Below are 27,908 nucleotides of genomic sequence, written 5' to 3' on the forward strand. Positions count from 1 at the left end.
TACACACTTATTCACTTTGGCTTTTGGTGCAAAATAACGAATTTTTACTGGGTCTTTTTGAGTCTTTCTGTAACCTTGTTTTTTGCTTTTAAAATTAACAAGCTAGTTTTTATTGTTTCTGACTGTTTTTCATGTTTAAGCACCAGAGGCTGATTTAACTAAAGCATATAGACATTAATGTTGCATTGACAGATGGAAACACAAAAAAAGGTGCAGGAAAAGCTGACGTGGCTTCCACCTTAAACTTTATTAGTTGTTTCTGTTATAGTTTAGCAAAGCAAACATCAAAGTATGAAGGCATCGTTTCATAGAACTTTAATCATCTGACTTTGAGTATGGCACCTCTGAAAATAATCCATGAATCAATAATCAAAGAAACCCCAAACAGTTTTAAATCAACAGAGGAGAAAAGAAAACCTCGCCGTTATTAATTAGCTGTAACATGAAGGTCTTAAAATTACAAATCATCTGCAAGCAATTCACAACCAAGCGTTTCTACTTGGACACCTCCTCAGGTGTGTGGTTTCGATTTTAGTTTGATATGAAATAAGGCAGATTCCTTTGATACAATTAGAGACAATCTGATAAGGAGAGAAGCGAAAGCGAAGAGGATTTAATTCCCGTTTGTGTTGGTGAACTTTAAAGCAACGTTTCTGGCATGCACTGAAAACTGCAACGAAAAAAGAGAGTGGGGAGGGGGGCGGGTTCGTGGAAAGACACTCACATCCTCTTTAGCGTGCGTGGTCGCTGATGGTTGGTTTCCTGGTTACATGAGTTGGGATTTAGACGTGGTGGGAGGGGCGTGTCGGCTGCAGAGCGGCGCAGACTGTGGCCTGAATCCAAGTGTCGGCTGATGTGACTGAGCGTTAAGAACTGCTGTGTCGTGTGAGGTGACGGGTGTCAGCGTGTCGCCGGGTGTTTTCAGGTAGTCAGTTAAATGTCATGGTGACTGCGTGGCGGCTGGATTTAGGTTGTAAGAACAAAAGGATCGATGTTAAGCGTCAGCCGCAGCAGGCGGAGCTGTGGCTGTTTGTCCTCTGACTCTCACAGTGGGTAAACCTCAAATAAAAAGACTTGAACTCGGTTAATCTCATCACACCCAGCCTCAAAATGAAGTATGACTCTAACACACAGTGAGGTATGGCTCATCTTTTCTGCTTGATATGTTCAAGTCCTATAGTAAGGTTTTGTACATACATACATATACATACAGTACATACATAGTTGAGGAATGAGTAGTTTCCTAACGAAGAGGGAGGAGGCTAAATGAAGGAGGGGATGTGAGCATGGTGTGAGTAACTGGTTGTCCTGGGCCAGTGTCAGAGCCCATTCTGACATGGGCCAGGCTGACACCAGTGGGGTTGGCTTCGCACAGTTTGCTGGCTGTCAGATGAGGTTGATTGTCCGTCCCTCAGCTGGTCATTCTTTCTTCTCAACAGTGTCTGCAAAGACAACAAAACCGTGGTATCAAATATAAAAACATTATTCATTAAAAAAAAAAAAACATGCAGCATGAATTATGTCCATAGAGACACAGAATGATAAATCTGTTAAAGTCCGTTTAAAGATCTTGCTTCTTGGGTTTGTTTCATCATCACTGAATCACAAATGCAGACAAGTCAGCGCTGTGCAGATGCTCACTGAGGTGATAGAAAAGGAATCTTGGATCAGGGTTGACCAACCAGTCAGAGACCAAGAGCCACAATTGCCTTGCTACTACACTACAAAAAACAAAAATCTCACCAAATGATTTCCTAAAAGGTCACAAGACATTCATAAACAACTGAAAATAATGAGCGATATTAACATTATATGTAATAAACATCAAGTACTCTTTTAAAAATTGGGAAATTTCTGCAATTTTTTCATTTATCTGAAATTTTGTAAAAGTTTAGAATTTCAGTTTTTTTTTTCTTTTGAAAATTCAGTCTTTTTTTCCAAATCACAAAATTAGTTGAATTATTTCACTTTTTTGAATTTCACAAAATTTTCAAATGTTTTTAATTTTTTGCAAATCTTTTAAAATGATAAATCTTTTGAAATTTTTGAAATATCAATTTTTATTTTGTTTTGCTTTTTTCCCTTTGAAAAATTTCCATTTTTGTTAAATTTCCAAACTTTTTGAAATGAATGCATTTTTTAAAATTTCAATTTTTCTAAACTTTTTGCAAATTTTTGCAATTTCAATTTTTTTTTTGCATTTTTTGCTAATCTTTTTCAAGATTTTAAATCTATTTAAAACTTTTGCAATTTTTTTATTTCAATTTTTTGAAAAATTGCAATTTTATTTCTTTGGAAAATAATCCCAATTGTTGCAAATTTCCATTTTTTTAAATATTGTTTTTTTTTATTTCAATTTTCTAAACTTGCGCCATTTTCTGAAACTTCAAATGTATTTTTTATTCTTTTTTATTCTAAAATTCTTGAAACTCTTGCAATTTTTTTTTAAATTTCTTTATTTTATTTTACAACTTTACTAAAAATTAAAATAAATAATATGAATAAATTCCTATCATCAACTTTATAAATTCTGAAAACTTCTTATTTAGACAATCATTCACTAGATTGTAACTATGTTTAGAATTTGTTGAGCTGAGGCAGCTACTTTGAAGGTAAAGTTTGCAGACCCCTGGTCTAGACAAATCTCTGGCACATGCTAACATCTTGGTATAGGACTCTCCAAAAAGTAAGACATGAAACAAGAATTGATTCCATGGAAGGACACCAGAGCACAGGAAGCTGCTGTTTTCCAAAAGGGCACCTTGATGTTCCACAGCACTACTGGCAAAATGTTCAGTGGTCGGATTAAAGCAAAGTTGAGTTGTTTGGAAGGAACAGACCAGGTTATGTGAGGAGGATCAAAAGGCAGAGTATGCTGGACAGAGCATCATGGTTTGGAGCAGCTTTAACAACTTTATCTCTATGTTAAGATCAAAATACTGAATAACTGGAGTCACAGTATCTCAACCCTTCACATTACCAGGAATGTGCTCTGTCGTTTCTCGCTCGTGTTGCATAAGTTGTTGAGCAGAGTAGGAAATAAAAGTGAAGCTGTCTGCAGGGACTGACTTTCCTTCTGAAGAGGACTATAAGCAGCACATTTCTCTAAAGTCCAGTGAGCAGTTTCCAGGATGTGTTGTTAAAAAAAGGTTGTAAAAGGAGGAAAATCAGAGCTGACAGTAGCATCAAAGTCATTATGAAACTTCCTCTGGAGAGCAGAAATATCTTTTCCAGTTTCGGTGAGGATGAAATCAGCAAAGATTTGGTCCAAAAACGAGAAATCCTGCTCTGAAAAGCAGAACAGGGCGCTGTGTCTTGTGTGCCCAGTGTCGTGTGTTTTGATTCTGTACTTTGGCGACTTTAAACCGAACAATATGTTCTACCACGCTCCCTCCTTCACATCCCGCCCTGATCCCCTCGCTTGTTCGACAACAAGCTTTTTCTTCTCTGGCGCTTTTGTCTGGCATTGTTTAAGCCCTCTCCTTTCTACACCGACTCGTTAGTCTCTGCCAACTTATTTCATATGCTGCTCTGCTGTCCTATTTATTCAACCCTGACAATCTGTTCACAACAGTTGCTTAATGAATTTTTTTCTACCTGGAAAGTGTTCCCCGTCCAAATCTGAATCCAATTCTTTGGATGAACAACTTTATAGAGAGCCACACACAGAGCAAACAGAGAAATTCAGAGCGATCCCCATAGATGCTAACATTTAAATCACATGCTGTCTTATTAAACACAGAGCTGAGCAATGCAACTGTGTGGTATCTGTATCAAATATGATTTATTGGCCTGATTATTACCCCTGCAGTTTGTGTTGAAATAATATACATCGCACACTTGATTTATTAAATGTCTGATAGGAGAGTTTGCAGCTCATTTATCACACTCAATCTCCAAAGACGTGCTGACACGTCTGTACCTAAATATCAGGGTCAACGCTGCGGACCTGAAATGTGAAGAGAGGATTTACAAACGTGTTTGGCCCTGGAGGAGCACGTACAAACCGCCTGCCTCCCCTGCAGAGAGGAGGAGATGGAGGCAGATGGGGGGCAGGAAAAAAAGCGAGACAAGGAGGGCGAAGCTGAGAAACACTCGGCTGCACAGCGCCGAGGATTCTCCGGGAGAAGTGAATTTTAATTCAGCAGCTGTGGCCGCTAATAAGGATCTGCTTATAAATAGAGACGTGAGGCGGATAAGAGCACGGCGGCGAGGGGAGCGTGAGTGCCTCTCCTGCGTTCTTACCTTTGGACTGAATGCTGTCGGTAAGATTCGAATCAGGTTCTTCTGAGCTCTCGACATGATCTTTCATCTCTTCTAAACAAGATGAGGAGAGGAAAGAGGAGAACAGGAAGAGGGAAGGGGGAGAGAGGCTTTCATAAACAAGCTTTGTGTTTCCTTCATGCTGAGCAGAGAAGCCTCAGTACACCTCAACAATTACTGACTACAGTCTGAAACCACTTCTTCCTCTTTCTGATCTAAACACCACATTTCATCTCTATTTCTATACAATAAGTTACATTCAGCTGTATAGCTTTCTTCTGAGAGCTCCCTGCCACAGCCTGAGGCAGGGAGAGCAGCAGCACAGACCCCTGGATGAGCTCTTTTACTGGTTTAAAGAAACCCAGTTTTGGTACCTTAAGCACGCTATAGAGAACAGGAAACTGCAGAATAAGCTGAGTTTGGTTTCTGACAGGCTGACACCAGTCAGATATGAAGACATTTGAGATATTTTCCTTCATTTTTTCTTCTGGAAATGAGGTGGATATTCAATATCTGCTCCCCAGTGCTGGCGTTGAGTCGTGCTAAGCCAGATTTATGCTCCAGTGACCTGATTTTCTTCAGGTTTCTACACTGTGTCTGTTCTTGACGCAATAAAACCAAAGGTGTATGTGTTAATAAGATGCAGCGATCAGGAACTGTGATCCACGTGTTTATTGTGAACACATGAATATGGATGAACTAGTGATCGTCTTTAATGTGATCAGAACCGGGGTGAAGCTCAGAACTGATATACAGTGGTCCAGGACTAATCAATATTAGCACTCAACGGTACCAATTGTTGTCACTTTTTTGTGTTTATGTGGTTATAAATTAATTCATTTAATAATAAAATCTCAAAGTTTTTCAACTGAACACATTTCATTCTCATTACATAAACTTGCAGTGCTAGCTGTGTTCATGTCCAGTAGGAAAATCTCAGGCATAGATGGGATTTTTCATTCCTGACCATGAAGGCTGCAGATTTGGGCCTCTAGACAAAAAAGTAAAAGTCGTAGAGCGTTAAAAATGACATGAATGGATTCCTGACAAAATTTCCTACAAAAATATCACATTTTTTTTACACAGATTAGGTCAACATTCTGGCTGATATGACAAGTTGTTTCTAAACTTTTCTGAATTTGAATCTCTCCCTCTGCAGTTCCTTGATGATGTCACACACTGAGGAGTTCCGTGCAGCTGGTCATGTGACTCAGCAGAGGAAGTTGTTACTCCATCCTCCACTAAATCACTTATTAGAAACCCTGAACATGCTCAAAAACTCACCAAAATTGGCAGACACATTATGAGCGACAAAATCTTCAATATGATACCAAACATGACCCCCCCAACATCCCATAATATGCTTTCTATCCCCATCAGGGCACACTAAAATTACCCTAGTGGTTACTGGGAATGTCCTACAGAGATCAAACCAACGTCAAAATGTTTGTCTCACTGACACAAAAAAATCATACATTGACACCCTTGACCTATCTCCAACAGGAAGTTGGCGATTTGCCTTTCAAAATAAAAATTTTGCTTTTTCGCTTCAAGCAGGCTGCCACATTTGGGCCTCTCGACACAAAAGTAAAAGTTGTACAGCTTTAAAAATTACATGGTTGGATTCCTGACAAAAAAACCCTCCAAAAATTTCTTATTTTCTACAGAGATTAGGTCAAGATTCTGGCCTATATGGAGAGTTGTTTGTAAACTTTTGTGAATTTGTGAATTCGAGTCCTCCCTCTGCCGTGATGATGTCACACACTGATTAGGAGTTCCGTGCAGCTGGTTATGTGACTCAGCACAGGAAATAATACATGGTGTCAACTGCTATAGCACTAAGAGGACCAGAAAGGAATGAAACCCTGACAGTAGAGGTGAAATTGGCAGCATCTCATTTCAATTTATTTTTATGTTTAATTTGAGTTAAAAAGAAGAAAACCTGAGAATTAAATGTCAAAATAAACGAGATTAAATGATTTTATTTAATAATCAATGTGTTACATTCTACTTTAGAAGAATCATCAACACTCAGGAGTGAGGGGGTACTCAGGGGGTACAGGAAAGGTAGAGAGTAGAGAATAAAGAGAAGAGGAAGAGGATGACTGGCTTCACAGCAACCAGAGAAAGTAGTTTAGTATAAATACAAAGAGGAAACAGCCTCTGGTTTCAAAAGAAGAGGAGGAGTCCTGCATTATTTCTGATGGACAGCAGGGGGAGACACCACAAAGTCAGCTTGTTGTAAACCAAAGGGAAACAAGTCTTTTCTTTAGTTAATTTATTATATAATTACATCAAATTTAGTTTGAGGGTTTTTTTAGGTGAATTATGAGTAAACTCACAAATTTTGGCGTCATATTGAGTCAAAGGGACTTTAAATCAGAGGTGGCTTCATTTAGTCAGAAATTCAGTGTTTCCAAAAAAAAGCAGGATGGCACCAGAAAAATCTTCAACAGGCTTATTTTCTATGTTTTCTTTTAATGTCTCTGGGAATAATCAGACGTTAACTCACCTCCATTGCTGGTGCCAGTGTCGTTGACCTCAGAGACATCTGTTGGAGGAAGCACAAAAACAAACATGTCACTTCTCTGGGCTGAGCTCTTATCTTGATAAGATAATTCTGCTTTTTTCTCTTTCACAAAGCAATATTTTTAATTTTTAAGCGTCTTTATTGTCATTTTAACCCAGAACATTTGCCACAGAGATTTTGTGTCTCTGTGACCTTGATGCTACATCCAGAGGGAGAAACTGAAGGTACAGCGCAGTTAAAAAGCCAAAATCTGCAGTTCCTCTGAGTGTCCACTTGAGGCTGTCGTTGCCAACGTTAGGTTTGATCCTTTCAGCCTTTTTCAAACAACAAAAGGTTTTTGTAGCTGGTTTCTTTATTCATGCACGCTGACCAGAAAGTGTTTCTTTTTATGCATCCTTTAGATAAAAAGATGCAAGTGTTGAACATGAATTTGTTTGATAAGAGGTGGAGCCGTGTCTGCCTCATGAGTCAGGTTGAGTCAGCATTTCCAACATGGCGTCTGCCGTTGTTCGGCTTCAAAAGATGTATCTAGAAACCAATGGGTGACATCACAGAAACCCATTCGTATTTTATAAACCCCACAGAAAATACACGGAAGTCAAAACATCCACCAAGAAGAATAAGAGCTGATGTTTTCTGGCTTTTTTCAGCAGGTAGTTCTTGTCAAATAATTTCGTCTCCACATTCACAGCCTCGCGCTTACACTCCCGGGGATGTTTAACAATCTCTCATGTCTCCAACTTCAGTGACTTTCTAAAGAGCTACACCTCAGTGAAGAACAAAACAAACGAGGGAAGGGAGGGAAAGAGACGCATGCAAAATTAATTTCAGACAGGCATCCCTGTAAGGCAGCCTGAGACCCCCCATTGGCACACACACACACACACACACACACACACACTCACACACACATGCACGCGCCTCCTCCTCCTCCTCCTCTACCCTCCCTGTTACCTTTTCTTCTCCGTCACTCCCTGAGCAAACCTCCACGCTTCCCTCCTTTGCAACAACAATCATCCAAAACAAAGCGCACCATAAAAATAACCCGTCTCCCCAGGCGGTCCGGCGATGATGTAAACAACACAACTGCTGAGGTGTGATAGAGGAACGTGGAGGATCCAGACTGGTCTCAATGTTCGAGTCATGTCCAGGCTGTTTCAGCACAGACTCAGCGGTTGTAATTATAGGTTTGGAAACACACGCGGAGCTTTAAAGCATCCAGACATAAAGCTGTAACATCAGTGTGGATGGCCGGCTTTAAAACAACAATCATGACAGCACGCCTCCAGCAGAAAAAAGCTTTAACCCTTAAATGCATTAGTAAAGTATATATGTACAGGTAAACTGTGTTACTGCCACTTCATTTAGCAACAATTCAGGTTTTGTTTGTCAGATCACCCAATCAGGAAGCAGATATCCAGGTCAACCAGCTGAGCTACTAGTTTAGGGTAATATTAGGATTATATGCAAGTCAGCGTTCACAGTTATACAGATCCAAATGATATCAGCTGTTAGATACCTTTTGTGTGCTCATCAGTGAAATAAATTTCACCAATCTGCCATTTAGTTCTGCTTTGGTTGCTGCTGACATCTCGATCTTCAACAGTATAAAAGCAGCAGCTAAGATATTTATGCGCATATTAGGATTAATGTGTATTGTGTACACAAGTAGGCAAACATTTCTGATTATTAACAGATTATTCTCCGACTTTGACAGATGTTTTTGAGCAATGACGGAAAAATCTGAAGGTTGTTTGTCATTTTGTTGGATTAGAAAACCTAAGAGTGATCCAGTCCATCACTTTCATTAATCCCAGCCAGCACCTGCAGTCCACCTCCTGTCCAGTTGGTGGCGAGCATGCAGAATAAGTAAGGTATTATGTTGTCACATTGTTGTCACATTGTTGTCGTTGGTTGTTGCTGACAGTGTGTTAAAGATCTATGGATTTGACGTGTTGGGGCGCATTGATGACCACTATGCCTCTCTTGTACATCAGGACCACATGCTCCAGGATTTCTTCCCAGTGAAGCGAGTTCTGGTAGGATTGGAAAACCTGTCTTTTTTTTTTATTTTAAAATTTCTTTTTACATCTAATTTTTTAGTTAAAAAAAATAAATAAAATAAAATAAAAAATTAAGAAAATAAAAATAAAACAATAATAATGATAATAAAAAAAAAAAGATAAATAAAAATAAAAGTAAAAAATAAATAAAAAAATCCTGTCTTTCTATGAGTCGCGCCAACTGTTGATTACTTTACTTGGTGAAATGTTTCCAGACTTTAAAACGCTGACAGAAGCAGCAGTGGTCATTCCAGGCTGCAAAAAAATAAAAATCTTATCAAATGATTCTTTCTTATTCTAAGTACAAACTGTCTCAGATATAAGCAACATTCAATTTATAAGTCCAGAAAAATGTCTTGTTTTCATTTGTTAAAGACACAAATTTGCCTGAAAATTTGCTTAAAACTAGAATTATGTCTTTATACTAACTAATTAACTTTTCTCTTATTCCTTTGGCTGATTTTTTGTACTTGTGGCTCATATTATGTCTAAAAAGACATTTTCTACTGAAAATAAGACAAAAACACTTGATAAGATTTTTGTTTTTTTCAGAGGGGCTTCAGCCTCCATAACATCTAATACATATGCGTGAAGTCGGCAAAGAAACGAAACCTGATGCATAGCTCCTCTGTGGCTCTCTCACTTCATGACCACGATTACACCAAAATGTGCATCCACTTTAAATCCATGCAGCCCAGGAGAAAAGTTTGAGCTAAGGCAAACCAGAATATGAATAAAAGAAAGTCAAAATAATGACTTCAAACCTATCTTGAAAACAGTTAAGATTTTTTCCAGTTTAATTTAAAAAAAGTGTGTTTCTCCTGCTGTAGGATTGATTTGTTTTTTACTTAACTGAGTTCTAGACAGCAGGGTCGGTATCATTATTCATATTTTCTGTTATCTATTATTTTCTTTTTCTGCTCAATAAGCCTATAACTGCCCTGCATAAATAATGCTATAAGTTGTATTTGAGTCGTTTTTTTGATGACATGCTAAAATATATCATTCATAACTAATAGGTCTGATCATCGATTTTTTTAATTGATGGAGTTTTACGACCCTGTTCGTCAAAATGATGGACAAGTCAAATATCTAGGGCATCGTCTGTGTGTAGTGTACAAATTCATTGACAAGAAAAGGTTTGTAAAGAGACATAGAATGAGAAATCAGCGAATTAAAGAGGCAACCCCACGGAGTGGCTAACCGTGTTTTCTGAGGTCTCATGGAGAAACATTTAATTGTTAAATTAAAACACTTAAACTAAAATATGACTGTCAGGGTGTGTAAATTAAATCCGTAAAGATATTTTCTTTCCTCAACTTTCACTCGCGCTCCAGGTAGTTTTTGAGAAGCTGTGCTGCGTCATGTCACTTTGTTTTTTTCAAAACGTTTAGACTAATACATTTCTGTAAGGTAGCGCCACCCAGTGGATGTAATTGGAGTTGAAGAAACTTTTCAGCGAGGTGAATGCAGAGACAGAAAAAGATTTTTTGGAGTTTTTAATACAGCAAAATGGCGGCTAAAAACAAGTCAACGGAGCTGTTACAACAGCAATTAAAGGTGTAATCCGTAACAAAAAATTAAGTTTAGATTTATAAACAAAGAAACAACAAAAATCTCACTTATTACTCTTTTTTCTCTCATATTTCTGAGACATGGAGCTGTGCAGAGGGTGAATCTTGCAGAGTGAGTTGTTGATAGCGTAAATGACGTTCCTCGGCACTGACCATATGCAGGACTGGGCTCAAAGCAGGAAAACTAACGAGCATACAAACACATTTGCATAATCATGAGCCTAAAAGAGAGATGCTTAAAGTGAAGTGGATGAAATTATCATCAATCACTATTTTCTGCCTTGCTGCTGATTAATCAAAGGAACAGCTTGATGTACAGATTCAAACTTCCCTTAAAGTGAATAAATTGACAGAAAAGGCGTCTGCACACGCTGCACCACCTGTGTCCCCCCGCCGACCGTATGGCATCAGTGTTAGCATCATAAATAATGCACACAAATGAAATGATATGCCATGCATTAGCACCTTTATGTGCTGTGGATGCTGCAGCTGGTGGTGGGGCGGCCTTCATCACGTCTGTGTTTTATAACAGCGAAGATCAAAGCCTGTGTGAAGCAGCGGGAGCTCACTGAAACACCGGTCTCATCCCAGACGCTTTCCTCTTCCTCTCTCAGGTAAAAACAACAGAATCCAGGAACCATCATCCTCCTCTAATACCCGTCTGATCAGGACGAAGCAAAAAGCTCAGAGTTTCAGCTGATTGCAGCTCCAGCCTCCCCCTGAAGCTCAGAGGGAGCGGCTCGGCCGTCTGCCTGGCTCTCTAATTCAGCTCCTGTGTGCTGACAGTACAGGGGCTATCATTTAGGGGAGGATGTGAGTGTGCTGTGGTAAACACATAAACAAGATGGGGAAGGGAGAAAAACGGGCCTCTGTCAAGGTTTCTGTGAAGGAGAGGCTGGGTCCACAGAGGGCTGATAAGGAGGAGAGAAAAACAGGAGCTGGAATCGACTCTCTCAGCAGGAAACGAGACAGCTTACACCAGTTATTCTTACAGCCGGACCGCTGACCCTGAGGGGTCCTTGACAGTGCCCACCACGTGACTCACTGGGTTATTAAAGCCTCAAGAGACTCATAAGGAAGTGGTAAAAACTCTAAATCCTGTGAGGAACTTCTCTGAGTTTTTCTTGAAAATTTACATCCACGTACTCCCAAACACACGGTGCAGGGTAAAATGGTGTTAAAGGTATTTAAGCTCTGCAGAGACACCAACGGGTTTCTTGGTTAGTTACAGATTGCATGCATTATGAAACTGTGTTCTTTTTTTAAAGATTCGTCTGAGAGGAGGCTTGCATAAAGAGACAGAAGTATCCTCACAGCACCTGGATGTGATTTCCACAAAGACGAGCAACACTTAAACACAGTTTTCTGAAAAGATTCAAAGTTGGTCCACAGCCGATGTCTGGATTCATAAAAAGCTTAAACTTAAAGAAGATGTGAGGAGTTTCTAAGTGAGCTTAGAAAAGTTGCTCTTCTAGATATGTTTCTGATCCTAATCCACACTTTACAATGAGATTATCAGCATTAATATAGATTATTCCAAAATGCTACTTCCGAGCTCCCTGACCTGGTCAAGCATGGGTTTGATTCGCATCACGTCTAGAAGTGAGAAGAGAGCTCTGTGTTTTTCTCTGCTGAAAATGATTTCTGTGATTAATTTTGTAGCGATGGTGGACACTGGAGCCTAACACCTCAAATACTCTAGATGCTCCGTTGTGTGTTGACTGTGTTGGGTCAACTCCACCCAACTTTATGTCCAGGGGGAGTTGACCAAAAGGAGTTCCCACTCTTCCCACTCCATTGATCAGTTTCTCTTCATCCATGTTGGGCTGTAAAACCTCAAACCTGTTGACTCCTGATCTGGCTCGTCAAAGTCAAGCTAAATAGTGTTTAATTTGAAAGTCACTTGGTGTTTTTAGGTCGTTTTCCAGTCACGACTTCCTTGTCCTGCTCAATCTTCCCTACACTGAATTTATGCGTCACAGCACCACATCTGGAGGAGAAATAGAATAGCTGGGTGTTACCAACAACCTGCTGGACCAACCACGCAACCAGACCGCAACAGAGCAGATCCAGTGTAAGCCGACAGATTGACTTGAATGAAAACAGATCTGATCTGTTTGCCGTGACAGAGACGGACGCAGATGCATCTGGTGTATTTCAGCTAGAGCTGGGGGATGTATCGAGTATACTCGATGTATCACAGGTTTCTGCAAGTGAGATATATAAAATGACTATATCGCAATCATCAAGTACAAACGGCAACCTAAATGTTTTCAGACGTCAGAACTTAAATCTCTTGGTGATTTGGTATTAGGAGAGGAGAGAAGAAAGTTGCTTACACGTCGTATCAGTTGCAAGTTGTGGGTTCCCGGCTTGTTTTCTAGAGTGTAGTAGTTGCTTATTTGGGTTTGCTTTGCTGCCTGTATGACCCATGATTCTCTCCAAACTCTCTACAATGAGAAACAAATGCGACAAGTTTTTTTAAGTTTCACTTTCACTTTTCTGTGCCCTGTGCCTCACTCTCTGACTGCCATTCAGTCACGGCACTCAACTGAGCACTGCTCGAAACATGACGGCAGAGGAGTTTGATGCTATTTTCCTGAAGACAAACCCAAATGCAATACAATTCAACCAGACCCCAGGCACAAGGACAGAAGTCACTGGAATCCTTTAAGCATGACCAACATTATCCAGGTAGCTGATTTATGGAAATTAACTTGATATTATCTCCAATTATCTCCTTCTTCCTGATATTTCAAAGTGTGATAAAATATAATATAATATAATATAATATAATTTAACACAATATAATATAATATAATATAATATAATATAATATAATATAATATAATATAATATAATATAATTTAACATAATATAATATAATATAATATAATATAATTTAACATAATATAATATAATATAAAATAATATAATATAATATAATATAATATAATATAATATAATATAATATAATATAATATAATATAATATAATATAATAAAATAAAATATAATTAAATATAATATAATATAATTTAACACAATATAATATAATATGATATAATATAATATAATATAATATAATGTAATATAATATAATATAATATAATATAATATAATATAATGTAATATAATATAATATAATATAATATAATAAAATATAATATAATATAATATAATATAATATAATATAATATAATATAATATAATATAATATAATTTAACATAATTTAACATAATATAATATAATGTAATATAATATAATATAATATAATATAATATAATATAATATAATATAATATAATGTAATCAGCAGTTGAATAGATCTGAATGAATTACGTTGCTGGAACTGAACATGTGTAACTACATAAAGTTTGGTTTAAAATAAAAGGTTTGCTAAACTTTACCTGATTGAGATTTTTACTTTTTGCATTAAAATTTCAAAAATCCAACTAAAAAGTTTGCTTAAATCATTGAACTGATGTCATTTTATGCATTTAAGGGTTGGATTTAACACTGATGTAGTGATTTAGAAGAGAAATCAGAGTATCGAGATATAGCCTACAAATATCGAAATATTAGATTTTGGCCATATCATGCAGCCCTAATTTTAGCTGTAACTGTCAGACAGAAAAAGGACAGAAGAGCAGAAGAAAGATAAACAGGAGAGAGATAGAGCACGAGCTAAAAGGGCTAGCCTGTTTGTGCTAATGTCGACTCCAACCCACAGTCAGCAGTTAATTCTGCAGTAGTCTGTTCAAACTTGAGAGTCTATCAATAAAATGAAGAGTGTAGTACTATACTAACTGACAGTTAGCTGATGTGTTAGCCTACAGATACGTCGTAGCATCGGGCTGCTAGTTTTGTGCAAGTCTTCCAGTATTTGTTGTTGTTATCATGTGCCTATATGCTGAGGTGTTCTTTTCTTGATCTCAAACTACGCCCTCTGCTGGGGAATAGTCTGGAATTGACCTTTCTTTCCCTCTCTTTGTCTTCTGTTGTTATTTCATATCTATTGCAAAGGGGCGCTGGGCAGCTAGCAGCTCCTAGGTTTTTATCACATTCCTGTTTTTTTCTTTGTCACTAGCACTACATATAGCCGGCTACTGACGTACAGTAAAAACTTACAACATTAGCTTGTTACGTATCAAACAACCGCGCTTCGTCACTGAACTGATAAATACCTTACCTTGTAGTGTTGTACCTGATAGAAAGTTGACTTGAAAAAAAGAGAGTCACATCTTTATGACAGTGTGTGTGAGACTCCAGGCCAGAAGGTGGCGCTGCAGTCACATTAAAACAGATCCTCCTTAATATATAAGGGAATTGTTGATATCAGATGTTATTCTTTCGTCAATCTTTTTGCTGATGGTCTGATTTGCTTTCAGGTCGTAAAGTTGCCTCCATATTACCTTCACTTTCTTCCATTACTACTTCAAATCTCCTCACAGCTGCTTTAATGCATAAGTCAGAGCGTTTGTTTACAAAGGGCTTAAAGTGTGTCTCACACTGAAGCATGCACGCCATCTCTCCTCAGCAAGGTTGGCTGGTAATGAGGATTTCAAAGGGTATCTGATCTGCTCTTTTTCACAAATTACTGCCCTAATCTGTTTATCTCTCCTGTATCTGTCAAGTCATCACCGCGCGTCTGAGGAGCTTTTTATCGCAGATTAATGTACGAGCGAACAAAGGTCACGCAGAACGATCAAAAGCTATCAGAATATTTTGCCAAACTTTATTTCTTTTTCTTTTTTTAACTTTAGCCGTCACTTTCAGAAGCTCAGAGGAAACAAAAGCTGGAGAGAAGCTGGAGAGGATGAGGCACGTAGGAAAGGAAGGAAGGAAGAGAGCAGGGCATAAGTCAGCCTCGTATGCAGACAAGCAGAAAATTGCACCCTCCACCTTCCTTCATTTATTAGACAAAGGTAGTTAGCGTTTTGTTGGTCAGCACTGCAGAGCAATCCTCGGCCCTGACAGAGCGTTAGCCGCGCTCGGCGAAGGCGGCGAAGGCGCGGGAGCCGTGTGTAAATAAGGAGGATAAACACTTCCTCGCTTTATTTCCCATCATCCCCTCAGAGTCGGTGTCAGCAGCACATCTCTTCCCTCTCTTGTCATTCAGACTCACTCAACCCACAGGGGAGGTCGCTCCTGTGGGTCCCCAGCTCGGCATCATGGGAAACGTCTGCTTAATGTTCCAGACAGGAGCCTCAGGCAGAATAGGAGGTTTGTGTCCATCCCTCAGCCACAGGACACCGCGCCTCCTTTTATTCGCCTCCTCTTTTTGCTTAGCAGTGAGGGAGGAAAATCAATGGAGGTGTGGAGGTGTCCAAGTGTCGGTGCCCCTAAGGTGTCAGATCCCCCAGGAGACTTTCTGCTGCTCATTTGATCCCCAAAGCGAGGCGCGGTGTGGCACGGCGGGCTGGTGGGCTGTGACTGAGCAGGTCCTGGAGCTTTGATCCCGGTCAGACGGCACAGGTGAGCAGCTGCTCCCCGTCAAACAACAGAACGAAGCATCAGAGGGTGACTCTGGGAGCCGGCGGGGACGACTGAGAGCGCTCTGTCACTTCAAACGGGCAGGAGTGGAGAGGACGGCGAGCTCTGTACGTCCCAGGAGCTTTACATCTGGATCATCTCTGAAAGTCAGATGTGCAGAGTGGAGCTTTTCTCTGGCTATGAAACAGTTTGAGAGTGATGGCAACCTCCCTACGCCAACAGCAAATGTGCTGATATGTTTAGCATCTGCTAACAGGTTGATTTAAGGCACACGTGTCAAACTTCAGGCCTGCGGGCCAAATGTGGCCTGCCAAACCATTTTACAGTGGGGACAGACTCTATACAAGCAACGTTTACCTGACCAGTCCAGAAAAATGCCATATTTCAAGTTATTTAGTGACATAAATGAGGTCTGAATTGCTGTAACAAATAATCTGCCAATGGAGCAAAAGAAAAGTTATTTGTATAAAGACATTGTTACAACAGCTCTGTCTCCTTTCTCCATTTCTTGTAATTTTTTTTGTCTCTTTTTCATTTGTTGGTCGTGGACACCAAACTTTTTGTGTCTTCAGTGATATTTTTACTACTCTTTCTCCTGTTTTTGTCTGGAGATCCTACATGTAACCATGGCTGCATTGTTTACATGTGAAATCTGCTGTTAGAAGCCTGTAGCATGCCAATGCTAACTGGTGCTAGGCCAGATGTTTCCCCACAAGGTGAGGAGAAGGAGGTGAGGATGACATGCTGGTTCTCAGGTGTGAGCTAAGAAGTGACGACATGGACCTGTCCTTCCATCCATGGTTATTGGGAACGTAAGATCTATCTCCAAGAAGATGGACGAGCTAGCTGTGCTAACCCAGCAACAGAGGGAATACCAAAGGGCAGAGTAGCAGAGCTGACACCAGACACCAAGGCCACATGTGAAGAGCTTCACCTGCTGTGAGCAGACAGGATCCAGGAGACAAAGACTGAACAGACTGCTGAAGAAGCTCAGTCCTGGACCCTGTGGAGGTGGAGGCTGGCTGACTGGACAATGATGGACAAGCTGTCAGCATCTATTTTCTTATGAAGCTTTTTACACTTTCTATACACTTGTTTACTTTTGTTTTCTTGATTGCTGCTGTGACTCCTTCTAAATTTCCCCCTGGAGATAAAGTATCTTCTATTATATTCTAGTTTCCAACAAGTTCGAGCAAATTTTGAGTTTTCGGCAGTGTGTTCTCTTTGCAAGTTGGACGGTGTGTGGGTGTTTACCTTAGGAACTCTTTTTGCACCAAAATTGACCAAAGGATGCGTCTAAATCTACAAATTTAAAAGTTTTTGAGACTATTTGGCTCTTGTTTGGTGCCAGTTCAACAAAGATTTCTTACCCCCCATGCCTCTCAGGCCTGACACACAATGGGAAATCACACATGAGCCCACCAATATTACACCACCGTAGGGTTCAGTGAGGAGGCACAAAGGAGGAGTGAAGCCTCAGCTCTGATGCTGAGTTGCAAATGAAGCAGCTTTTGGATATTCCTCACTCCATTGACTTCTTTTCCTTTTTGGGTTTTCACTCTGACCTGACACATCTCTGACGCCTGTGACTGACAGAGGAGCTTGGATGAAAGTGGGAGTCGCAGCTGAAAGACATTGGAGCAGAGTCGGCGCTCGTTACTCCTGTGTATCGTCCATTTATAATGTTTAAAGTTTAAATACGAAGAGTTTACTTTCCCCCTAAATACGACATAAAGTTTGGTAAGTTTCTGCGCAGACACTCGTTCCTTCAGAGGGACACCTTCCTTTCATACCGCAAGCACATTTCAGAGCCGGCACTTTAAACTTTTCCTCCATGGAGAAGTTAAATAGACACCTCCACTTTTTACCAAAGTTTATTTCAACTCTGGTATCTGAGCTCCGTCTGCAGCGGAGGATGAGTGTGTGAACTTTTGCAACCCCTGCAAATAGAAGCTCAGTATTTTTTCCTAAAAGGCTGCTAAAGTAGGCCTTTTGAAAGACGACACAATTGAAAAAGCATTTACTGACTCAATCTCTTTCACAGATAAAGTACTCCTATTTATTTTGGGTTGATCAAATATCCTGTAAAGGTTTCTGGTTCTCTTCCAAAGCAGACGGAGGGCGGCTGCTCGCTAAATAGGATTTCATCTTGAGAGAACAAGATAGGAAAATGTCAAGGTCGGTAGTGTCTGTTTAGAGGCGTCTTTTCTCTGGGGATGTGAGGGGATTTAATCCAGTTTGTAAACTGGGTGGTCTGGGAGGGGCTGGGCCTGGTCTGTGTTGGGTTATGTATGTTAAACAAGTATCACAGAGCCTCTCAGTGAACTTTGCATGGACTAATAGCTCTGGGTCTGGTATGCCGGCTGCAAAGATAATTAAAGACAACTCCCAGCTCAAGCAAAACAAGACGGGGCGGACCTCAACAAGTGCCCAAGCAAAAGAACTAATGAGCTGGTAAATGTGGAAAGTGGCCCATTTTCATATGGTAATGCAAAGTTTTTAGTGGGAATAGCTTAGCTGCATGAGCTGCCACTTTCAAAACAGGAAGAAAAGGATTTGGAGAGGAAGACGGGGGTCAGCGTTTGATGGGAAGAGTTTTCTTTGCAGAGATGGGACAGAGTCTGACAATCGGAGCCAATTAAAGGGCGCTGAGTTGTGACCTGCCGGCGAGGGGGACAAAAAAAACCCGCTCAATAAACACCCGGACCGCCCTCGACTACTCCCAGAGTCTTCATGAATATTCTGTCTTTCTTCTCCTGAAGAAAAGCCCAAGGGTTGTGGACGCTCAGTGGCATTGTGCCCCCCTCCTGCAGGGTACGGGTGGGTGATATGACCCAAACTTATATCACAGTATTTTTCCTTCCTATCGCGATAACGGTTTTACAGTGGGGAAAATAAGTATTGCACATTAATCATATTTATTTCCAAAGATGCAATTCAAACAAAATTTCTCCCAGTCATTGGTATTAACTCAAATAATCCACACATGAAAAGAAATCACAACGTTCAGGTCCATAAATAATGATTATGGTGAATTAAGTACGATAACACAGGAAAAAAGTATTGGAGACGCTAACTGAGACTCATCTAACACTTAGTGGAGAAGCCTTTGTTTGCGATGACAGCTTCCAGAAGCTTCTTGTATGTTTGAACTAATGGCCCACACTGCTCAGGTGTGATTTTGGCCCATTCCTCTGCACAGATTGTCTTTAAATCTGGAATATTCTTTGGTGCCCTCTGGTGAACCCTTTTCTTTACTTCTTTCCACAAATGTTCAGTTGGATTGAAGTCAGGTGATTGACTAGGCCGTTCTAACAGATTGATTTTCTTTTTCTGAAACCATATGAGAGTCAACTTTGCCGTGTGCTTTGGATGGTTGTCCTGCTGGAAGGTCCAGCCACGTCTCATCTTCATCATCCTGGTGGATGGCAGCAGATTCAGATCAAGAATTTCCCCATACATGGCTCCATTCATTGCTCCGTCAGTTATATGAAGTTTGCCAACACCATGAGATGAGAAACAACCCCATGCCATGATGCTTCCACCTCCAAACTTCACTGTTGGTGTAGTGTTTTTTGGCTGATGTGCAGAGCCATTTCTCCTCCAAACATGGTCTGTAGTATGACAGCCCAAAAGTTCAGTTTTGGTCTCATCTGACCAGACAACATTCTCCCAGTATTCTACAGGCTTGTCAAGATGCTGTTTAGCAAACTTTAAACCAGCTTCAACATGCCTTTTCTTGAGGAATGGAGTCTTGCGGGCTGAGCGTCCATAGAGGCCATGGCGGTGGAGTGCATTGCCTATTGTTTTCTCTGTAACAATTGTACCTGCTGCCTCCAAGTCTTTCTGGAGCACTTTCAGGGTGGTCCTTGGCTGGTTGAGTCCTCTGCTGACTATCTTTCTGACTCCCTGGTCAGAAATCTTCAAGGAGCTCCTGTGCGTGGCCTGTTGATGGTAAGGTGGTGCTTCTTCCACTTGTGAATAATGGCCCCAACGGTGCTGACTGGAATATTCAGGTGCTTTGATAAAAGTCTGTAACCAGTTCCATTCTGATGCTGAGCAACAATCAGGTTGTGAATGTCTTCAGAGAGCTCTTTGCTTTTACCCATCATGAGGTGTCGTCATCACACACACCAGCTGTTTCTCTTTCTGCACGCAGTACATGTTTACTTCACGTCACTGACTCGGTGCTACTGGACTTAAAGGTGAGTTTTCAGAAAAAGCTGTGGTAGAAAAGTGTCTTCTCATAAACCTCCCTCATAGATTAACCACTGCTGGGACTAAATTATGTCCAAGCTTTACCGCTGTAATAACGGTATAGCAAAATTCATTTTGTGGCAGCATATGATACCAGTGACGGTGATGAAACCGGTATACCGTCTGGTGGGACGCTCCAGGCCGGGTCAGGGCTCACTAAACAGACTCATTACACAGGACCGGGCCATGCTTAACAAGATGAGAAAACAGAAAGTGAATGAGCGAAAAGAGAACAGGACGCCATCTGCTTTGGGGTTAAGCTGCAACTTAGAGGAAGTGAAGATGATTAGAAGGCAAGGAGCGATGGCAGGAGAAGAGAGGGGCCACGGTTCGCTACATATGCTGGAGCACATGAAGGGAAAATGACCGCTGGCGAACCTTTGATAAGACACGAGATTTGAAAGAAACAGGAAGGCCGCTAAAAAGCCGGTCTCCACTGGCAACGTCTCCCGCTCTTGATCTCTTCTTTTGAGTCTTTTCTCTCTGTTCCCCACTTTGTCTGAGGTGGTGTGAAGCAGCGGTCCGTCGCAGACCAAAGACGGAGATAAAAAAAGATGGAGATGAAAGGAGTGAGCGCAAAACTGATTAAGCGAAGACGTGAGGGAAGGAGACAAAACAAAAATAGACACGGAAGGTAAGAAATGCAAAAGCGGCCTCCCCCTGTGTGACCTACATACCTGCTAAACCTGCTGTCACCGCTGGCCTGCTCCTCTCTCATCACTCTCTGAATCACTTTACATAATCTTCAGACTCCCGGCGCTGCTCGTGGCCCGCTGCAGGAGCCGGCCCACCTCTGCCTCTGACACCCATTGTGGTTTACTGTATCAAGGCTCCGACAGACAGAGCGGCAGGCAGGCTGTAAATCTGACACGGTGCGACCTGGCTGACCCGCGGGGAGACGTAAAAATGGGTCACACCCCAGCTGAGGAGGCGGAGGGTTTGCAGAGGAAGAACAGGACACGGTTATGAAGCGATTCCTCGTGTTGGCAGCTCAAGGTTTTCTGCAGGAGATCGTCGATGGACTGGTCAATATAATCAAAGCTCTTGTCTAGACCGCAGTAAAGACCAGGGGCAGCTGCCCGTCAGCGAAAGGTCAACGAGAGAGCAGCATGACTGAGAGCTGAGTGTTTGTGTCTGAGAGGAGTCAGGGTCAGAAATGAAGATGTTACAGCAGAGTTTACGACTTTTTCCATTTCTAACCATGAGTCACTTTGTTTTAGGTCGATATTTTTGTGAATAAGGTGTTGCTGGTTTTCCTGCATGTACAAAACTGCAAAAAAACTGAACTCTTATCGAGGTTTTGTCTAATTTTTAGCAAAGAATGTCTTCTTAGACTTAAAATGAGCCACATTCACCTGACCAATCCAGAAAAATGTCTTGTTTCAAGTTATTTAAAGGTCTCATACTATACAAAAATCACTTTATTAAGTCTTTTAGTGAAATTTGTGGGTCTTTGTCTTTCCTCCCAGCCCACAAAATGTGATAATTAATGACCAAACCTGTTCTTAGTAGAGCTTGTGAATGTAAAATCCTGACCTAAAATGAGCTGTTTGGATTTTGGGGATGAGAGAAATCTCTCCAGCAGTGGGGAGGAGAATGCTGAAGATGAAGAGCCATCACTGCTCTGTTTTTGGCTGTAAACAGCCACATAGTTCCATGCACAAGCTTCCCATCTCAGAAGAAGACAGACTAAGTTTCTAGAGTTCATTTATCAGGAAATGTTCCAGCTACACTCAGTAAAACTGTGCATGTGTGTGCTAGTCACTTCACGGCCGACTGCTTTTCCAACTTTGGACAGTCCAACAGAGGGCTAGCCAATAGACTGGTCCTGAATCTAGACGCATTACCGAACCACCACCCTGTTGGTTGTGGCTGCTTGTTGCGGCAGCTCTGTCTTCTTTGTCCATTTCTTGTCATTTTTTCATCTCTTTTTTGTTATTTTTGCATTTGGAGTGGATCATTACTTTGTGTGGCTCATTTTTTCATCATGGGCACCAATCTGGTTTTGTCTTCAGTGATAATTTTACTACTTTTCTCCTGTGTTTGTCTGGGGATCCTACATGTAACCATGGCTGCATTGTTTACATGTGAAATCAGCTGTTAGCACCCTGTAGCATGTCAATGCTAACTGGTGCTAGGCCAGATGTTTCCCCACAAGACGAGGAGAAGGAAGTGAGGACGACCTGTCCTTCCATCCTTCGTTATTGGGAACATAAGATCTATCTCCAATAAGATGGACGAGCTAGCTGTGCTAACCGAGCAACAGAGGGAATACCAGAAGGCAGAGTAGCATCATGCTATTCACAGACATGGCTAACAGAGCTAACACCAGACACCAACTGGAAGAGCTTCACCCGCTGTGAGCAGACAGGATCCAGGAGACAGAGACTGAACAGACTGCTGAAGAAGCTCAGTCCTGGACCCTGTGGAGGTGGAGGCTGGCTGACTGGACAATGATGGACAAGCTGTCAGCATCTATTTTCTGATATTCACACGCTATGATGTTGTGACTTAAACAATGTGGAAACAGCAAAGTGCAGCAAAAAGTAAAAGTTCTGTTTCTTCAAACAAAGGAAGCTTATGTGAGACACTTAAACACACCAAAAACACTCAGGGATGAAACTATTTTTTTGCCACTGGTCTTCAAGTTCAACAGGAAGTCAGAAGCTGGATTGTGCGTAAGCGTCTGTTTAGTATGTCAGAGACTAACTGCTGTACTCTTATTCGCTGCATTGTACCGTCTCGCTTTTCACCTTTTGTGCGTTCTCAGTGAACTTTAAGAAGTAGGAAGGTTGGATGTTTCAAAAAATGAGTGAGTTAAGAGCACAGTGACATTTACAATCCAAAGGGATAACGACTTAAAATCCCAGCTGTCACGCCTGAGCCTCAAAGACCATCGTTGTCAGCACCTCACTCGAGTTTCCTCCCTTCTCTGTCTGAAGCAGCTCTACCATCAAATCCACCTCAACGCCTCCAGGAGACAGGCGACCCATACAGAGATCACTCATCGCCATCCTGTGACTCTGTGTGTGTGTGTGTGTGAGCGTTCCAGACTCTCCCAAACACACATTTGTTGCATCTCTGCCGGCTGACTGATTCTCCCCCGGCTCAGAGTTGATTCATTTGCCTTTTTTGTGAACCAAACAGAGAGGTGGAGCCGGGATGAGAGCGCTGATCAAAAGAGGAGCTTCAAAGGAGGACAGAAAAACTGTGTCCCTCGCAGCCTGTTAGATGAGGCCCCCGTCTCTTTGAAGCTGGCTTCTGGGCCAGAGGTGGCCAACATAATGGACATTGTGCACATTGTTAGTCCTCACTCCATCTCCAGCTAAATGACCAGAGTCCTGAAATCCTTCACCATAAGAGGATTTTACAGCGTGATAGACGCTGCTGCGGAGGAATGATGACAGAAAACTAATGTCATTCAGACTCAAAGGGACCAGCAGATGGAGAAAATATGTTTTTGTTTCAAAAGAGAAACTTTTTTTTATATAAAAACTGCAGAAAATCTCAGACAGAAGTGGCCAAAGTGCTCACACTTTTTACTCAGGCAGAAGTACAGACACTTGTGTAAGGAAGGACTCTTGTAAGTGTTTGAGCACTCCTTCTTCTTCTTCTTTAAAGTGTCTCTGTGAAGGACAGGGTTGGTGGGCTGTTTCTGTCCAAAGTAACACTGTAAGAAGGTTACTGAAAACACATTTACAGTAACATTGCTGTATTTTCATTTTTATCATCAATACTGCTTTTTTTTCCTACAATCCTGTACAGTAACAAACAAGAAAGACCTTTATCAGTAAGTTACAGTTACTGTGTATAACCTTTGTAATTCTTTGACGTTCATTTAATAAACATTCGTTGATCACGTGTTGAATGCATGGGGTGGGCTGGGTTATCACCATGTACTATTAATCTTTAAGTTTCATTTTCGTTGGATTCAGAACTGGTGTGATGTGTCATTGAGATGCCATCAGATAAAGGTGAATTTATGTGAGTTAATTTTGAGTTTTGCGTGCCCACAAACTCTGCCAGAAATCTGGGTGAACTGATTGATGACCAGCTGACCTTTAAGGCCTTGATTGCTTGATCTTGTGGATATGCACTCTATAACATCAGGAGGATCAGACCCTACCTGACACAACAGGCCACACAGCTTCTGGTATTCATCGAGGAGTGGGCGGAGACTTGCTGTCTTTCCAAAGTGTGTGTGTTGTTGTGAAGTTAGTGAGCCAGTATTAGCTTCGCGAGTCGATGCTTTGCCATTTTCAGTCCGACAAAGTTGTTAACATGCATCTTAATTATCCAATCTTGCGCTGACTACCTCACAGTTTGATTTCCTACGCTGCATGCAAACATACAGATGGAGTTACAGACATGGCTCCAAGTTCCAGTGCTCCTGTGAACCGGCCGCAGCTTGTCGAAAAAGCCGGTGCACGGAGCGAAATTTGGCATTACTCTGTTTACGAAGCCGACAGGCGGGGCGGCTTCGTAAGCTAAAAGACCAATCAAAGCCCGTCTATGAAGCTTACTACCGGCACACACACGGAGGAAACACTACAATCATAAAGCAGCACCTCACCGTTCAGCATCCTCACCTCCTTAAAGAGCAAGAGTGACAGATTCAAACGACGTGTCCAAACACAAAAGTCAAACGAGTGTCAGTTACTGTGCGACAAGAAAACTAGTTCACCATGACTTGTAGTTGATACGACGATATCGTTGATACAACGTTATATGAGCTGCGTGGAGCAGGCTCAGCCCAGAGTCACAGAGCTGTGATGTTGACACGGTTCAATAAGTGACAAGTAGTTTTCTAACTTTAACGATGATAGAAACCTAGAGGAGACACTTCAGTGTTGTGTCTGTAAAAGAGCTTAAATAACATGGGTACACTTTTTTTTAGAGCATTCATGTTAAAAGGATGATTTTTAGTGTCTCAACACACACAGTGTGAGCTAAACTACGGTGTGCTGAGCATGAAAACAATAGATGGCTGTTTAAGTCTGGCAGGGTTATTTTACCTGCTCATTACTGTACAACAATTAATATTTTCTGGTTTCCTATTTAGTTGAATTATATTTGAGAATAATAAATGAGCTTAGGTTCCCTCTAGGAACTGATTCTGCATGTAATCTATACAACTTTGCGGGTGTGTGTATGTGTGTGTTTTCTGAAATATTAACACGATTTACAAATCCCCACAGACACACAAACAGATGTCAGAAAACTCACTTGAGGCAGCCTTCTCTTCAAGTTGTTTAAAGTTTGCCATGGTATCGATTACAGTTTTTCTCGATTGCTTACACACAGTTTTTGGTGCTTGAGACACAATGACCACAACATATAACCAATGCACCAACTCCACAGACTCCAGTCTGCTAAAGTATAAGCACAATTCCTGCTTTACACTCAGACTGTAGCTCTACAACACACTTTTTTCAAAACACTACACACAATTCTCTGAGTTTTGGCACAATTTTCATGAAGTAAACTTCTTGTTTTCACAAAGAACACAATGCCACTCAAAACAGTAAAATGAATATTCCTATTATGCACATTGACTCATCACATGAGTAAACACCTGTCACACAATTTTACAATTAGCAATCAGAGCTTTAGCATAAAAGGGCAACAGGTGAGTTTCTCTGTTTTGGAACAATGGATGCCAACATTGAAATCAGAGGGAGAGCCAGAGGTGTGAGAATGAGAGGAGGACGTGGAGGACGATGAAGGATGAGGGCCATAATCTCTGATGAGATCGGGGCCACTTTGGTTGACCATGTGGTGAACCATGGTCTAACAATGAGGGAGGCTGGGCAAAGGGTGCAGCCAAATTTGAGCAGATACAGTAGCATCCATCATCCGGACTTTCCGAAATGGAAATAGGTAAGAAATTTAGTCTTACTAGTATTAGGAAATTGTTTTACTGCAATTCAATACAGTACTCATTGAGTACAGTATTACATTATTGTTAGTGGACTGTTCTGAAGGACTGTAAAAAAGTAAAGTGTTTATTTGAGAAATGTATTCCTTCTTTTTATCCCTTCACAATATTTACAATATTTCACTCTCTGTATTGCAGAGCTGAAAGACGACCATCAAGAGGAGGTGGGGAGTGTCTACTGTCTCCTGAACAGGAAAATCAAATTGTGAACATGGTCCTAGAGAATAATGCCATTACATTACGACAAATCCAAAGATAAGTACTAGAAAACAATGACATTTTTCCAAATGTTGATAGAATAAGTTTATCCACTCTGGACCGTGTCTTGTGAAGAAATTCTCTGAAGATGAAACAAGTCTACGAGTTCCCTTTGAACGCAATTCAGACAGAGTCAAAGAACTGTGATATAACTCTGTGCAAGTAAGTCCTCTACAATCCTGTTACTGATGCATACCCTGAAAACTGTAAACATTATACATGTTTTAGTTTTGGAATCATAATTAATGTATTTCACAATAGTGACCACTCCATGTCTATTTCTGATATTATCCTGTGTGTTTCAGAGAGTCCTTGAGCTAGAGGTGGCTGCAGCGGAGCACCAGTTTGTCTTTATTGATGAGGTTGGATTCAGCCTCACAAAAAGACGTAGAAGGGGAAGGGACATCATCGACCATTTTGTGTTCTGAGTCAAAAACAAACAAACAAAAAATATTTTGCAAGAAGTGTCAAACTGAACACAAAAAGGCCATGATGAATATTTTGTAATCACAGTGTTTTACACTGAGCACATCAGTGTTCAACTGGTTCATATAAATGTTTGTCCATATAATGGTTTGTGTGTGTCATTTGGAGACAAAACACCATTTGAGAAGAATAAACACTGTTTTGGATGTAAAGTTTCATTTTGCAGGAGAATTGAGGGGTTTTGAGAAATGTGTGAGTGATTTTTTTATTTGTGTGTAGAGTTCTGAGAATATGAGGCATCCTTTCAGAAAATGTGTGTAAGCAATCGAGAAAAACTGTAAGTATCGATATCAAGTTTTTTTAGGCAGGTATCGTAATGAATCATAATTTTGGTATCGTGACAACACTACCCAGAATGCAGCAGCACATCTGGTCTTTAACCAGCCCAAAACAGCACATGTCACCCCACTGTTTACCTCTCTTCACTGGCTTCCAGTAGCAGCTCCAATCAAATTCAAAGCTCTTCTGGCTTACAAAACAATGACAAGACCAGCTCCTGCCTACCTGGGGTCCCTCATCCAGGTCTACACTCCTTCTGGTCCTCTATGCTCTGCTTGTGAAAGAGGCCTGGTGCTCCCAGCCCAGCGCGGCTCCAAATCTCTAGCCAGACTCTTCTCCTCTGCTTTTCCCAAATGGTGAATGAATTACCTAACTCTATACGATCCACAGAGTCCCTTTCTACTTTAAGAGACGTCTGAAGACTCATCTGTTCGGGGAACACTTAGCCTGGACAAAAGCGTCCGCTAAATGAAACTGTACAACTGTAGAAGTAAAGTACAGATAACCTTAAATCTTTTGACAAAGATTCAATTTCATTCAGACGCCAAAGGATTAAGAGAGGGTAAAGTTGGGACGTTTATGTGAAAAGAGCTCATTAGGAAACCTTAAAGAACCAGATTTATAACCTTGAGACCAAAAATGAGAAAGGCCCAATCAAGGAGCTGGAGTTCAGAGTGAAAGCTGAATGAATGCAGTGATAAAAGCTGCATTAATACAGACAAACATGAGGCTGTGGGAAGTCTCCTCGAGGTACTGCGACTGGTG

At 40.9% G+C, this 27,908-nt stretch overlaps 1 protein-coding gene across 5 annotated transcripts in view; it reads right to left on the bottom strand.

Moving 5' to 3' along the window:
* Positions 1–236: 236 nt before the first annotated feature.
* Positions 237–27,908, bottom strand: part of macrod2 (mono-ADP ribosylhydrolase 2) — a 925,620-nt gene continuing 897,948 nt past the window's right edge. For 2 of the 5 annotated variants that reach the window (XM_074676103.1, XM_074676100.1), the window contains 3 exons: positions 6,776–6,814; positions 4,246–4,317; positions 237–1,442 (listed from right to left, as the gene is read on the bottom strand). In XM_074676103.1, coding sequence (XP_074532204.1) covers positions 1,420–1,442; positions 4,246–4,317; positions 6,776–6,814 — 134 coding nt within the window. In that variant the 3' untranslated portion in view covers positions 237–1,419. The remainder of the gene's footprint in view (positions 1,443–4,245; positions 4,318–6,775; positions 6,815–27,908) is intronic. The other 3 variants (XM_074676102.1, XM_074676101.1, XM_074676099.1) reach the window with 3 other exon arrangements.

The sequence above is a fragment of the Halichoeres trimaculatus genome, unplaced genomic scaffold, assembly GCF_033239565.1.
Source record: "Halichoeres trimaculatus isolate MK-OKI-2021-1 unplaced genomic scaffold, fHalTri1.1 fHalTri1_scaffold_8, whole genome shotgun sequence".
In the NCBI taxonomy this organism is placed as follows: Eukaryota; Metazoa; Chordata; class Actinopteri; order Labriformes; family Labridae; genus Halichoeres; species Halichoeres trimaculatus.